Source organism: Leishmania braziliensis, chromosome 36 (genome assembly GCF_000002845.2).
Source record: "Leishmania braziliensis MHOM/BR/75/M2904 complete genome, chromosome 36".
Lineage (NCBI taxonomy): Eukaryota > Euglenozoa > Kinetoplastea > Trypanosomatida > Trypanosomatidae > Leishmania > Leishmania braziliensis.
The window spans coordinates 2,115,764-2,127,908 of record NC_009327.2 but is presented as its reverse complement, the minus strand read 5'-3'; the positions used below and the strand labels follow the sequence as shown (position 1 = coordinate 2,127,908).

At 50.1% G+C, this 12,145-nt stretch overlaps 1 protein-coding gene across 1 annotated transcript; it reads left to right on the top strand.

Moving 5' to 3' along the window:
- Positions 1–8,367: 8,367 nt before the first annotated feature.
- LBRM_35_5760 (conserved hypothetical protein) lies at positions 8,368–10,320 on the top strand (the record flags this gene model as incomplete). The annotated part of the gene is made up of 1 exon (XM_001569140.2): positions 8,368–10,320. The coding sequence occupies one exon, from the start codon at positions 8,368–8,370 to the stop codon at positions 10,318–10,320; it is 1,953 nt and encodes a 650-aa protein (XP_001569190.1).
- Positions 10,321–12,145: the final 1,825 nt, after the last annotated feature.

Here is a 12,145-nt window from a genome sequence, read left to right as displayed (position 1 = left end):
TCCTCATGCACGCCTATGTGAGCGACCGGTGCGTTCTGCGCAGCTCGGGTTCGCGTGTCTCTGCTCGAATAAACACAAATGCGCGCCTCTCCCTCACCCCCTTTCACCCTCGTTTGTGTTTTGCTGTTGCTTTGTGTTTTGCCCTCAAACGTTCGCGGCAACACTTTTTTCCAACCTTACCCCCTCTACCCCGCCCTCTCCCCACCGAAACAGTCAAGAAACACGAGCACACAGGCTGAAAGACGCAGTCACGTGCAGGCCGTCTACATACACGTCCGCAAACGGTCGCCATCTCAGCCACGCAAGAGCGGCCACTCCTCTCTTCTCCCACACTGCCATCTGCGCTGACCATTTCTGTTTGTGGTTGCTGTGTCTGCTGTCTTTTTCTTGCTCAGCTCTCTTCTGTTCTTCTTCTTTGTCTCTCTCTGACCGCTCAGGCAACTGATACCTACACACACGGAACGCACGGCTCTGTTCTTCTGGCGTGCAGCATCCTCAACTTGGCAGTCAAACATCCACAAGAAACAAGGGAGAGCAGAGCAACAAGCGAGCGCTGCTTGCGGAGAAAAAAAAGGCGGCAGTTATAGTGAAGCAGAAGGACAAAAACACACACACCGCAACGTCAGCGGTAAGGAGTGACCAACGAAGTCAGCAACGCATCAGGGCGAGAGCGAGGTCATAAAGAGGTTCACCTAAAGGCAAAAGGCAAACGAGAAAAACGAACACATCGCAAGACAGTGGCAGCAAAGGAAAAGGAAAAAAAAAAAACGAGAAAGGAAAGAAGGTAAAAGGAGACACAAGACGAACAAACGAAAAAGAATTAGCCGCAATAAGAAAAGGGAGTCATTTCCCTCTTGCACTGCAGGAGTCGTGGAGAGCTGCGTGGCTTTGCTTTTTTTCTTGCTCCGTACGAAAAAGTCCAGGAGAATCCGAAGAAGGAGAGGGAAAAACGAGAGAACGTTGGACCCCTCACGTTTGTGTGTGTGTGCGTGTGCTGCTGCTTTTTTGTGGCCTGTAAGTGCGTCTGTGCGTCCCCTTTGTGCTGCACCGCCGCGTGTTGTTTGTTTGTTTGTTTCCGCACCCCCTTCTGTGTTTGTCTCTTTTGTTGAGTTCGTTGGCGCCCCATCTTCCGCTCCACGTTGGTCGTCATCCCCTCAACCGCACGCAGAGAGTGCGAACTTCTTTTGAAAAGGTAATCCTCTGTGTGTGTGCGCAGTGGTCTCGTTCGGGGTGTTTACCTTTTGAAGAATCAACACGAGTGTTTCCCTTCCCCTTCTTACGGTGCTCTTTTTCGTCCTGTATCAGCCCGTCTCCTTTGTGGGAGGTTTTGTCTTTCTCACGGTGGTCAAACGCCAGCCCTGACATCTTCCTTCCTTTGCCTCCTGCGAACCCACCGCCCTCACTCTTGTCCTTCATCTGTGTGTGAAGTCGATTCTGGTTCTCCTTTTACCTTCCTCGTTGCTGATTTGATATTCCCTTTTTTTTTTTTGGCGACTGCACGTATCCCATAAGCAAGTTTGGGGTTTCTTTTTTCTGCGGTTGTTTATCTTATCTTTCTTTTACTTTGCAAGTGTTCGTGCGTGTGTGTGTGTGTGTTTGTGCCTAACCCCTCGCTCAAACTGTTTTTAGCTCGTGCTCTCTACTCCTCCTCCTTCCTTCACGCCGATCACTATTTGTTTCGTCTCTTGCACTGTCTCCCCTCTTTTATTGTCCCCTTCACTTCTCTTTGCTCTCACCGTGTCTTGCTCGACTTTTTTCTTCGAGTGCTTCTCTCTCCCTCTCTCTCTGTAGGTGTTTTCGTACCCCGGTGTGGGTGTATAAAGGTGGGGTGAAGCGTTTCCCTCGTGTTATTCGTTGATTTCACAATTTCACGGACTCTCTGGCTTCGCATCCTCGCGAGTATACCTCATCTCTTTCCCTCGATCTCATTGTGGGTGAGGTGCGTGCGAGGTGTGCCTGTGTGTCTCTGCACGTGTGTCCGTGAATGGGATAACACCAAAGGCCCTTGTGTACGCCTACAGACACGGATTTACTGTGCGTGTGTCTGCCTGTGTGTTATCTGTGCTCGGTTTCGTCTTTTGATTTTTTTTGTGTGATTGTTGAATCCTCTTCCCACTGCTTCTCTTCCTTTCTTGGAAAAAAAAAAAGAAAAGCACAGATAAAAGCGCCTCTTCGCTACCTATTTTGCGTGTGCATCGGTATCCGGGACAGTAAGCGCACCTGCAGCGTTGTCTTCGTTTACAACCCCCTCCCTACCCGCCCTCATCCCCTCTTCCGTGGTTTTTTCGTTTTCTTTCTTTCGTCCTGTTGTGCAATATACGCTCTGCTTAAAACCCACTCCTCGGGTTGCGGTCAGCCATTTCATTACAACAATTCCTTTAACCCCGCGTGTCTCCTTTGTTATTTCTGGTCTTTTTCTTCGAGGCAGTGCGTGGGTGGGTGGTGTCGTTATCTTCCCCTGACACGCCCACGCCGAAGCACCGCCTCTTTTCGCTTTTTTTCCTTCGCTAGAAAAGGGAAGCGACCTTAAAGGAAGCGCATCGTCGTTGTCTTTTGTTGTTGTTGCTGTGTTGCCTTACCTCGTATTTTTTTTCTCCTTCTCTTGCTTTGCGCACCCACACAAATCGGTTTGCTGCAGTTCTTTTTTCTACCCTCGCTTCGCAAGTTCTCGCTTTCTTTCTCGCTCTCTCTCTCTGCGTGCGTGCGTGCTGGATTGAAACGCGTGCTTCTCCCTCTTCTTTCTCTCGTTCTCCCTCCCTATTCCCGATTTGTCGAGTACGGATACCTTCACGTACTTGTCCCGTTTCTTTCCCCGTTCCCGTTCAGCATTTTTTTTGGGGGGGCCTTGTGTGTGTGTGGGTTGTGTTTTCACGTTCACGCAGGCCTTGTGTGTTTCTCTTTCTTTCCGTCGCCCTCGTACTTTAGGACTGCCGTTTCGGCTGGACTCACTTTTTTTTCTTTTGGCTTTGCTCCCCTATGTGAACAGAAAAAAAAAACGGGAGAGTCACAAGACCAAAAAAAAGGAAAAGAAGGAGTAGCACGACAGCGCTAAATAACAACTGCAAGAGGCTCTAAATAGGGACAAAGAAAGAAACTGAAGACACGAAGAGACCTCGAGCTCCCAACAAATACACTGACACACTGTGTATGTGTGTGTGTGCATCATCATCCAGCTCTGACGAAACAAACATCTCTCTTTTTTATCCGTATATACCCAAGTAATTGTTTCTTGAATTGCTCCTCTTTACTTCGGGTCTGTGTTTGTTTGGATTTCTTTTTCTCCCTCCCCCTCTCCATCTATGTGTGTACTCGTGGCTTGAATGTATGTGTATAGGAACTGAGTCGCTTGTTTGCAACACACAAATCCTATTAAGTGCTAGAAAGCAGAGGAAGTGAGGCACAGTTGTCAGAGCAGCAGAGATACCCTCAAAGGCAACAAGTGTTTCCGCTACTTCAAGGCAACTACATCTTTCCTGAAAGTTGCCACCTCCCCCTACCCTTCCTCCACCCCCCCCCGTCTTCCTGCAGAAACACGCGAAAGGCACGAACACCACTACTACTACGCATCCTGCACATAGCAGGCATCTCTCTTTTTTTTCCTGTGTTGGTGTACCTTCGCCACTCTCCCTCTTTGCACGTTTGTGTAAGTGTGTGTGTGTGTGTGTGGGTGCTCACCTGTCACGAGCTCCTTTATCCCTCTCTTTTTCCTCCTTTACCCTTTGGCGGCTTGATCGCGCTGTTACACTGCGTTGACATCACCTCGAGGTGCTTGTAATTCAACGAGGAAGCGCTTGCGTGTGTTCCACCCCACCTCCTTATCACAATCATCTAGGAGGTCTTCTTGTACAACACAGGTTTGCATTTTAGCTTGAATATCTCGTCAAGAAAAGAAAGAAAGGCAAAGAGTCAAGTGGCGGAGAAGGCCACGGAAACACAGCCAAAGAGGAAGCGCTAACGGGGGAAAGACACAAGTGCCGACGCACGCTCGCTCTCGATTTCGCACCTGGGCCTACGCTCGCCAAAAAGGAAAGTAACGCACAGAGGTGTTCCGGAGAACAAGGAAAAAAAGACAGGAAAGACGAGAAACGTGGAACTGGTGAACACCATTGTTTTGCTTTCGCCTTTTTGGTCTTGTTTTTCTTTTCTTCAGGTCTCGTTGTTTTTTCCTTATCTTGAGCAATATTAAAGAAAGAGACTCATTTGGTAGTGGGCAAGAGAAAAGCCCATTTCCACACACACACACACAAATAAACTTACACGAAGCGGTCGCTTGCTACCTTTTCGACTCCTCTATTGCACTTTCGGTCCTCCTTCGCTTTTCTTTTCGCCTATCTCTCTCCTTGTGTTGTCGCTACTTATTTTTTTTTTTTTTGAGCGTGCCTCTCTGTGAAGTACACTCGTTTTGTTTTTGTTTTTCGCTTTGTGCGTATTTATATCCGTGGGGTTTCTTTTTGTTGTTGTTGTTTGCTCGTTTGTTTTTCTCGCTATAGCATACTGCAGACTTCCCTCTTCACCCTCCTCGCTTCTTCCCCTCCCCTTTCCAGTCGCTGAGAGGGTCAAAGGGAAGAAGAGGAAGAAGCGGTCACAAGCACACGCGCTCTTTAACGAAAAAAAAAATCGTTTTTGCTCTTCCCTTGCAACTCACAAAATACTTTTCCTTTTAGTAGCTTTCCCACTCGTTTGGCTAACCGTGTTCCTTTCTTACTGCCCTCTCCCGCCCCTGGATCCTTCGTCAAACCCTCTGCAGCTCACACCCCTTGCTGCAGCCTGCGACACGCCACTGCCATCACCACCAGCACCGCGGCACAAATCAATCCGAGAACGTGAAACTCACGTTAATTGGTGTGCGTGTTCTTTCTGGGGGGTCCATATTCTTTTCCTTCGCACCACTATTGCTGATTTGTTTTCTTTTCTGCTGTCTCGACCCTCTCAGCACCTCTACCTGTGCCTGTGTCGTGTTCTGCAGTGCCAGCCACGCATCTCTTATCACTGGATTCCACGTTGTGTTGGAAGAAACGAAGAATAGAAACAAGACAGGCTGTCTCTCTTCCCCTTTTTCTCCTTTTTTGTTAGCTCGAACTTGTTGATTTTTCTTTCGACGTTTCTTTGGTGCATACTTTTTGCTCTTTTACTTATTCCTTCTCTTGGTGGTTTCCTTTCTCGCCTTTTTTGTTGTTTACAAGGGAAAGAGGTAATTAAAGCGGCACGCTAGGGCATATATATATATAGTTCACAATAACGTTTTGGTGTGTCTGTGTTTGCTTCATCTCTCTCCCTGAATTCAGCTCGCAGGGTCTGACTCTCTCCCTCACTCACTTCTCCCTTATCAGCTACCAAGCTCCACACCCACTCCTTTCCTTTGGGTTTATGTGGTAGTGCGTGTGAGCGACGGTTCAGTTACCTACATTTTGCTTCTTTTTTTTTTTGTATCGCATCACTTGTTTGCTCTTGGTCCCTCTCATTTGCTCTTTCTTCATCGTAGCATCTATTTCTGCTTTGTTTTGCTGGACGGTCTCTTGTTTGCCGATACTCTGCATGTATGCTTTCCTCGTTTTTTTTTTTCGATTACTCATTACCTCGACTCAGTTTCCCACTTAGTGATTTGCTTCTCTTCGCGTGGGCCACCTCCTAAGTTTCGCATCGTCAGTTGGCTTTCGAAAATCCCCTGCCCCCCTCTCTTCACTCTTCTTCTCTGCAGAATTTCAAAGCTGAGCTGTGCTTACCCGCTGTTTTTTCTTGTTGTTTGTGCTGCCTCGGCTGCTATCCTCTCCTATTTCACCACTATTGAGAAGAAGACAACACGAAAGAGAAACAAGCCGGCACAGCGCTCCCATCTGTGTCTGTTGGATTCTCTTCTTCTACCACTGATTGTTTTCATTCGCTGATACCGTTGGTTTGCACTCAAGGCTTTTTGGGCCAGCTTCCCTCCTCCCCCGACGGAGGCAAACGACGAAGCTCACAAGCACAAAGACCTGTTTGCTTTGCTTTGGTTTGGTTTGTTTGTTTGCTTTTCATTTGTTCTTGTCCCTATTTCTTGCAGCAGTCAAAACGGGAAAAAAGACCCCTGCCTTTGGTTGGATTTCATTTTATTATTATTATTTTCCTTTTTATTTCAAGTTCCTTCTGTCCTTTTGCTTCTTATCTTGTTTTCGCTTGGTTCTAGTTTCGTTCTTGAGTTTCCAGTCAGTTCACTCCCTCATCTTTGCTTCGCTCTGCTTCTTGCGCATACGTTAGTTCGTGTGCGTGTGCAGGTGTCTGATAGCGTGTGTTTTTTTTCCCGCTTGTGTACCGTGTTTTCGTCAGCCTGTTTCTTCGTTTTTTTTTCTCTTTCCCTTGCACACAATTCCATTGCAGTATATCGTTGGTGACGTGGGTGTGCGCGCGCCTCCTTGTGAGACACCTGCGCGCTCTCACCCGCTTTTCACCCTTTTCTAGATCCCCCTCCCTCTTTCGACGACTCGCTGCTTCTCTCTCCCTCTGGCAACCCCCTTCGCTTTTCTTTTCTCTTTGTCCCCTGGTCGTCACCCTCTCCCCATCCCCAATCCCCGCTTTGTCTCTTCTTTGTGTAAGTGTTTTTCCTTTTCGCTTGATTTGTCTTAACTATTTCTTCATCAACTGTCCAGTACTCGTGCGGTGGCTGTTTCCGCTGCCCTCATTACAACCTTCAGCGCATTTTTCTCTTACCATTTCTTTCACATTTACGCCGCGTTCGCTTTGTCTGTGTGTGGGTGTGTGTATGTGCTTGTGTGTTGTCTGTAAACACCTCTCTTGGCGCGACGTGTGTCTCTCAGTTTTGTGTGTGTGTGTGTGTGTGTGTGTGTGTGTTTTTACTGGGTGACTTCCTCTTTTCTGTCTGCGAAAAGAACGCAAAGGGGACTGTAGAGGCATCCGTGACACGACAGTGTCTTTCGACCTTGAAAAGAGAGGCTACAAACATTTATTACGCTTTATTTGCAAAATAGAAGGTAAAAGTAAGGGGAGGAGGGGGCAACGCTGTTTATTCTTTTTTATTATTATTCGCTAGAGTGGTCCTACGTATAACTCTATACGTATACGCACAGCCAAAAAAAAAAAAAACGTACGTCGTCCGCGTTGCACACCACCGCAAGCGTTACGCGAAAAGTCAAAAGAAGAAAAGAGGAGCCGAGGGAGCCAACACCTCGTTTTGTGTGTGTACACGGTGCATGTCTGTAGTTGTGTGGCTAGTTGCGCTGTGTTTGACTACGTGCTTGTGCCTCTCTGCCCTCGTGTAACCACTACCAACACCCCCTTCCAGTATTTCTTCCTGTATTTGCGAGTGTGTGTGTGTGTGTGTGTGTCTCTCTCTCTAAGCGTGTCGTCTCTCTGTTTTCCACCCTTGCCTTCTCTTCCCCCCCCCCTACCCCTCCTCTCTTCTGCACACACTCGCTGTCTCTTGTTTTTTTTTTCCATCGTTGTTCTCGCTGTCGCTCTCATTGTCACCTTTCGATCCTTTTCCCCTTTTTTTTTCTTTCCTCTTCGTGCCACCAATTAACTCTCCATCTCTCACTCCTCATCTCTCTCTCTCTGTCACTTGCCTTTCTCGCTTGTTTGGTTTTCATTTTTTTTTTTGTGTGGCTGTTGAGTTGGTGGTGCATAACGAAAAGGTACTCCTCCCTACCCGTGGCTCTCTATCACTCTCGCCCTTCATTCCTCCCCACCCTCCCCCCCCCACCCTCCCCTTTTCCCGTTTTCATAGTTTTGGTCTAAACCCTCGCCTGACTTGTGTGACACATTAACTCATATTTCACTTCCCTCTTCCCCTCCTCGCCATTTTCCCTCATCGCTTACTTCTGCCCCCACCCCACCCCGCCCTTCGTACGTTTTGCGTTATCCGCTTTAAATATAGTGGACAATAGAACCAAACGCCTACTGTTGTTGTTGTTGTTGGTCTTGTTTCTCTTCTACTTTGCCCTCCCACATATCATCCTCCTGTCCTTTCTCTCTTTTCGTTCTTTCTTTTTTTTTTTTCGTCTCTGTTGCAACTGTAGTTGTCTCACCCTCTTTTTTTTTGTCTCCTCTTCTTGCCAATCCTACTAGCGCCGTGATTCTCGTTTGGTCAGCCGCGCGCCTTTGTTTACAGTTGTTTGCATCCTCATTTTTTTTTTTGCGGTTGCTTGTTTTGTTTGCGCTGTGTGTAGTGGGGGGCATCGGTGTCTGGGCTGAGGTCGACAACCGATTGAGTGTCCGTATTGGGCTTGTGGCTGTTGGTTTCCGCTGTGTGTGGTGGTGGTGGCTGTCACTCCCCTCCTTTCATCACAGCCGCCGAGTCCGGTAAGAGGAGAAAGGGTATCGTGCACGCATCCACAAAAAAAAAGGAGAAAAAGTGCAAACGCACACACACATAGCATGGACTCGTCTTTGACAGACGCGGAAAGCGAGCGGGGAATTATTGACGCATCCACGACATTCTTATTTCCCCATGTATTCCAGTCATGCACCCCGAACGCGTCTGCGACGGTGTCTCTAAACACACCAGGTGAGCAGCACCAGCAGCAACAGCAACATCAGTTTCCCTACCCCAAGCAGTCGTCAGGGCACTTTCACAAGATGCCGCCTCAGTTCACACCGCAATACGAAGCGGCCACATCCCCGTCGAAGGAAGGGGATGTCCGCATCGAAGGATGGGGCAATAGCGTTTCCTCCGGGGTGCAGCCCAATGTCCCGGTCTCGACAGCGCAAACCACCAAAGGGGCAAGCGTTGCCATGGCATCTGCGGGCGCCCGGGTGGTCTCTAGCCACGTGCCTCAGACCGATACGCTTCACCGCGATCCCAACGTCAACGTTACTGCATCAGAGTATTCAGTCACCACGGAAGCAGAAAAAAATGAATCGCCAGAGCGCGTCCACGTTCTCGTTGTCTTCGACAAGGCCTTCTGCGTGTGCTTTGTGCCGTCGGCACTGCGCGCGACACTCAAGGTTGGCGAACTGGTGCTCTGTGAATGCACCCACGGTGAGAACATCGGCACCATCGTCGCGGACGTGAGCGCACTCGTCGCCAAGGTGATGCGACAGTGCCAAAATGCCATGACCTTGGCAGCAGTTGAACAGGCCTTCACTCCACCGTGTGAGCGTGTCGTCCGCGCGGCCGGCACCTCTGGGCCTTCGGTGGGTGGGGGGCACGTCAATGGGTTGTTTATCGCCACAACGGCCATGTACACCGGAAAGGCTCCCGGCGGGTTACTGGCAGACCAACAGCTGCGCCGTCTTCCGTGTGTCCTTCGGCGCGGCACTAACCGAGACAAAAAGCGCGTGTACTTTGCGCGACTTCGCAGCAACGACGCGCTGGCAGCGGTGCACCGCATTCTCCGCAGCGAGTCACTGGTCGCGCAGTCAGCCGAGTATCAGGTGAACTTCACGCGTGTCATCATCTACTTTAGTGGTGAGCGCAGCCAATGCCTTTGGTCACCACATCAGTTCCAGCAGCTTGGTAACACGCTAGTCGACCCTTTGCGCTCAGAAACGGTGGAGTTCCGCTTCGTGAGCGAGCAGCGCCATGAAGAGCTCGACCTGACGCGCGCCGTCACCGGTGAGGAACTGAGTGAGATTCTCTACACTGCGGTAGCGGACCACCACGAACGTCAAGGTAGCAAAGGTGTACAAGGCAGCCGTGGAGGAGCCGCACAGGGATCTGCGGCCCACCGACCGGGTCAGTCGGCTCAGCACTCGCAGCAGCAGCGGCAGCAGCATCAGGCCGGGAAACTGCTTTGTGGTCACCCGAGTGTCGCGGAAGCCTACACACACTCTGCGGCGTGGCCACAGCCAGCGGCAGCTCTTCCGCCAGGGAACTACGTTACCCAGGCCTCCTCCCTAACGCCGCAGCAACATGCGATGGGCTACACGCTTGCTCCCTGTGTGTACGTGCCCCAGCAGCAACAGCCGCCCCCAAATGTGCACGCCATTGCCCTCTCCAGTCACACTGTCGCAAATACACAGTTAGCCACGCAGCCGCTGTCCTTGGTCCAGGTGCACTACCCATCCATAAACCAAGTGAAGTCGGCACCAGGAATATACTGGGCGAACGTCCCGACGCCTCCTCAGCCGCAGCGATTGGAGATACCGCAGTCACCGGAGACGACTTATTACTATGTGGTGGGCTCCGCACACCAGCAGCAGTCTGCGGGATCGCAACCCTCGTCGACCGCGCAAAGGGAGCCGACGTTTCTGCGGGCAGCAACGCTCGCCGCCCCATCCCATGTTCAGCAGCCAACCTTCGTCGAAGTACCCGTCATGAACACAGAGAACTACCAGCCAGTCTCCTACCCGCTTGTGTTACCCTCGGGCACCATCCCTTACTCGTAGTGCGCCTATTTGTGTTCTCCTTTGCCTTGGCGACCCGAGGCGAAGGGGAGGTGGCGGAGCCGAACCCAAAGAAGGCATCAGCTCCGTAGATCTCTCGCTTGTTCCGAGAAAGCCTCACCTCTTACTCCCACCCAGCCCACACTGACCAAGTCGGCCCGAGACCAGTCCTCCCCCGCCTCAGCTGCTGGACTACATCAATTACCTACCCCTTGTCCGGAAATCCAAGTGATTTTTCTTTCTTGTTCCCCTCTTCATTTTTTTCTCTCGTTTTCTTTTAGACTCTCTGGTGCTGCCTGCTTCCGCTTTTTCCGCCCCCTCCCCTCCTCCCTCTGCTGCCTCACTCCCACCCTCTCCCACAACGAAAGGAAAGCCGTGCCCTTTTTCCCTTGCGCCGTCTCTCGCTCTTTTACTACCTCTAAGGCAGTCTTCGCGCTTTTTGTACGCGATTATGTCTCGCTCGTTTTGCCTGCGTGCATTCTTCACACCACTGTTTGGCTCTCCCCATTGGTGTGTTTGCGTGTGTGTTTGGTCTTGTTTTTCGTCGTCTTCATTGCGCACACTCTTGCGCCATGACAGCTCGAAGTCTCGGCGAAAAAGAAGCACACAGACACACGGCAAACGAAACTGTGGTCGACTCCTTTTTCCACGCTGTCAAACGACAGGAACGGGGGAGCACGTGACTCTTTCACTCCCCAGATTGCAAATGGGAAAAGAATAAAGACGTCTCGCGAAGAGAGGCACAGAGCGATGTGTTGTCGTAAAGACGTAAACGAAAAAGAATGGCGGGAAGACAGACTAGGGCGAGTGAAATGAGTGGAGTGAGGGAGTAGAAAAATGTCGTTGGCGCACCTTTGGGGGTCGGTTGGTTGTTGTCGATGACTTGTTGCTATCTTTCATCTTTACTCTCTGTGCACGCGTCTGGGTTGCCGACTTGTTTGGAGTCGAACGAAGATGTTGAAAGGGAAAAACTATGCGTGGGTTCTTCAGTTTCCTGCGTCTCTTTCTCTGTGTGTGTCTGTGTGTTTGTCACTGTGCTCAGATGTGTGAGTAGCCCTTCTAGTTTTCCTCCTCCTCTCTCTCTATTCTCTTTTTCGAATTGTGTCTCCCTGTCTTACACCTTTTACTTGTGTTTGGGTGGCTGCGTTGTTTTTGTTGCTTATTTCTTATCGACCTTCTCTCTCATTGTATGCGCGTACTCCACCTGCTTCTCCTTCTCTTCTGATCCCACCGACACCTTGTAGCCCTTGCTGCTGCTCTTGTCTCTGCACACGGTAGCAGGGCAGGGAAATGAAAAAGGTTTGATTGCGTGCCATCGTCGTCGTACTCTTATCTTGTCTATCGGCTGTCGTTTTGCTCTCCGAACTTTCGTTTTATTCCTCAGATAGTGTGTGTGTATGTGTATGTGTATGTGTGTTGTCGATGGTGCTCCATTGAAAACACCGATGTATGTGTATATATGTGTGTTTGCTTTCGTTTTTACGCTCTGAATTATCGCTTCCGCCTTAACAGCCGTCTGTGAGATTTTGGTTACTGTTGACGCCGATGGTCTGTGTTATCCTTTGCCCTTCCTCCTCCGCCGCCCATTTGACCCCACCCTTACTTGACTGAAAGAGAGCGAGAGAACAGGAATACAACGGAGGATGTCACACGGTGCAGCTGCCAACGGAGGCACAGACTACGATAGGGGAGAGGGCCCAGAGAAGAGAGAAGTTGAGTGATGGAGACGTGTGCGTGGGAACATTCTCACGTGAGCAAACGGACGAAAAAAGGTAGACAACTGAGCTACAGACGCACCACAAAAAAAGGAAAGAAACATAATAGTTGA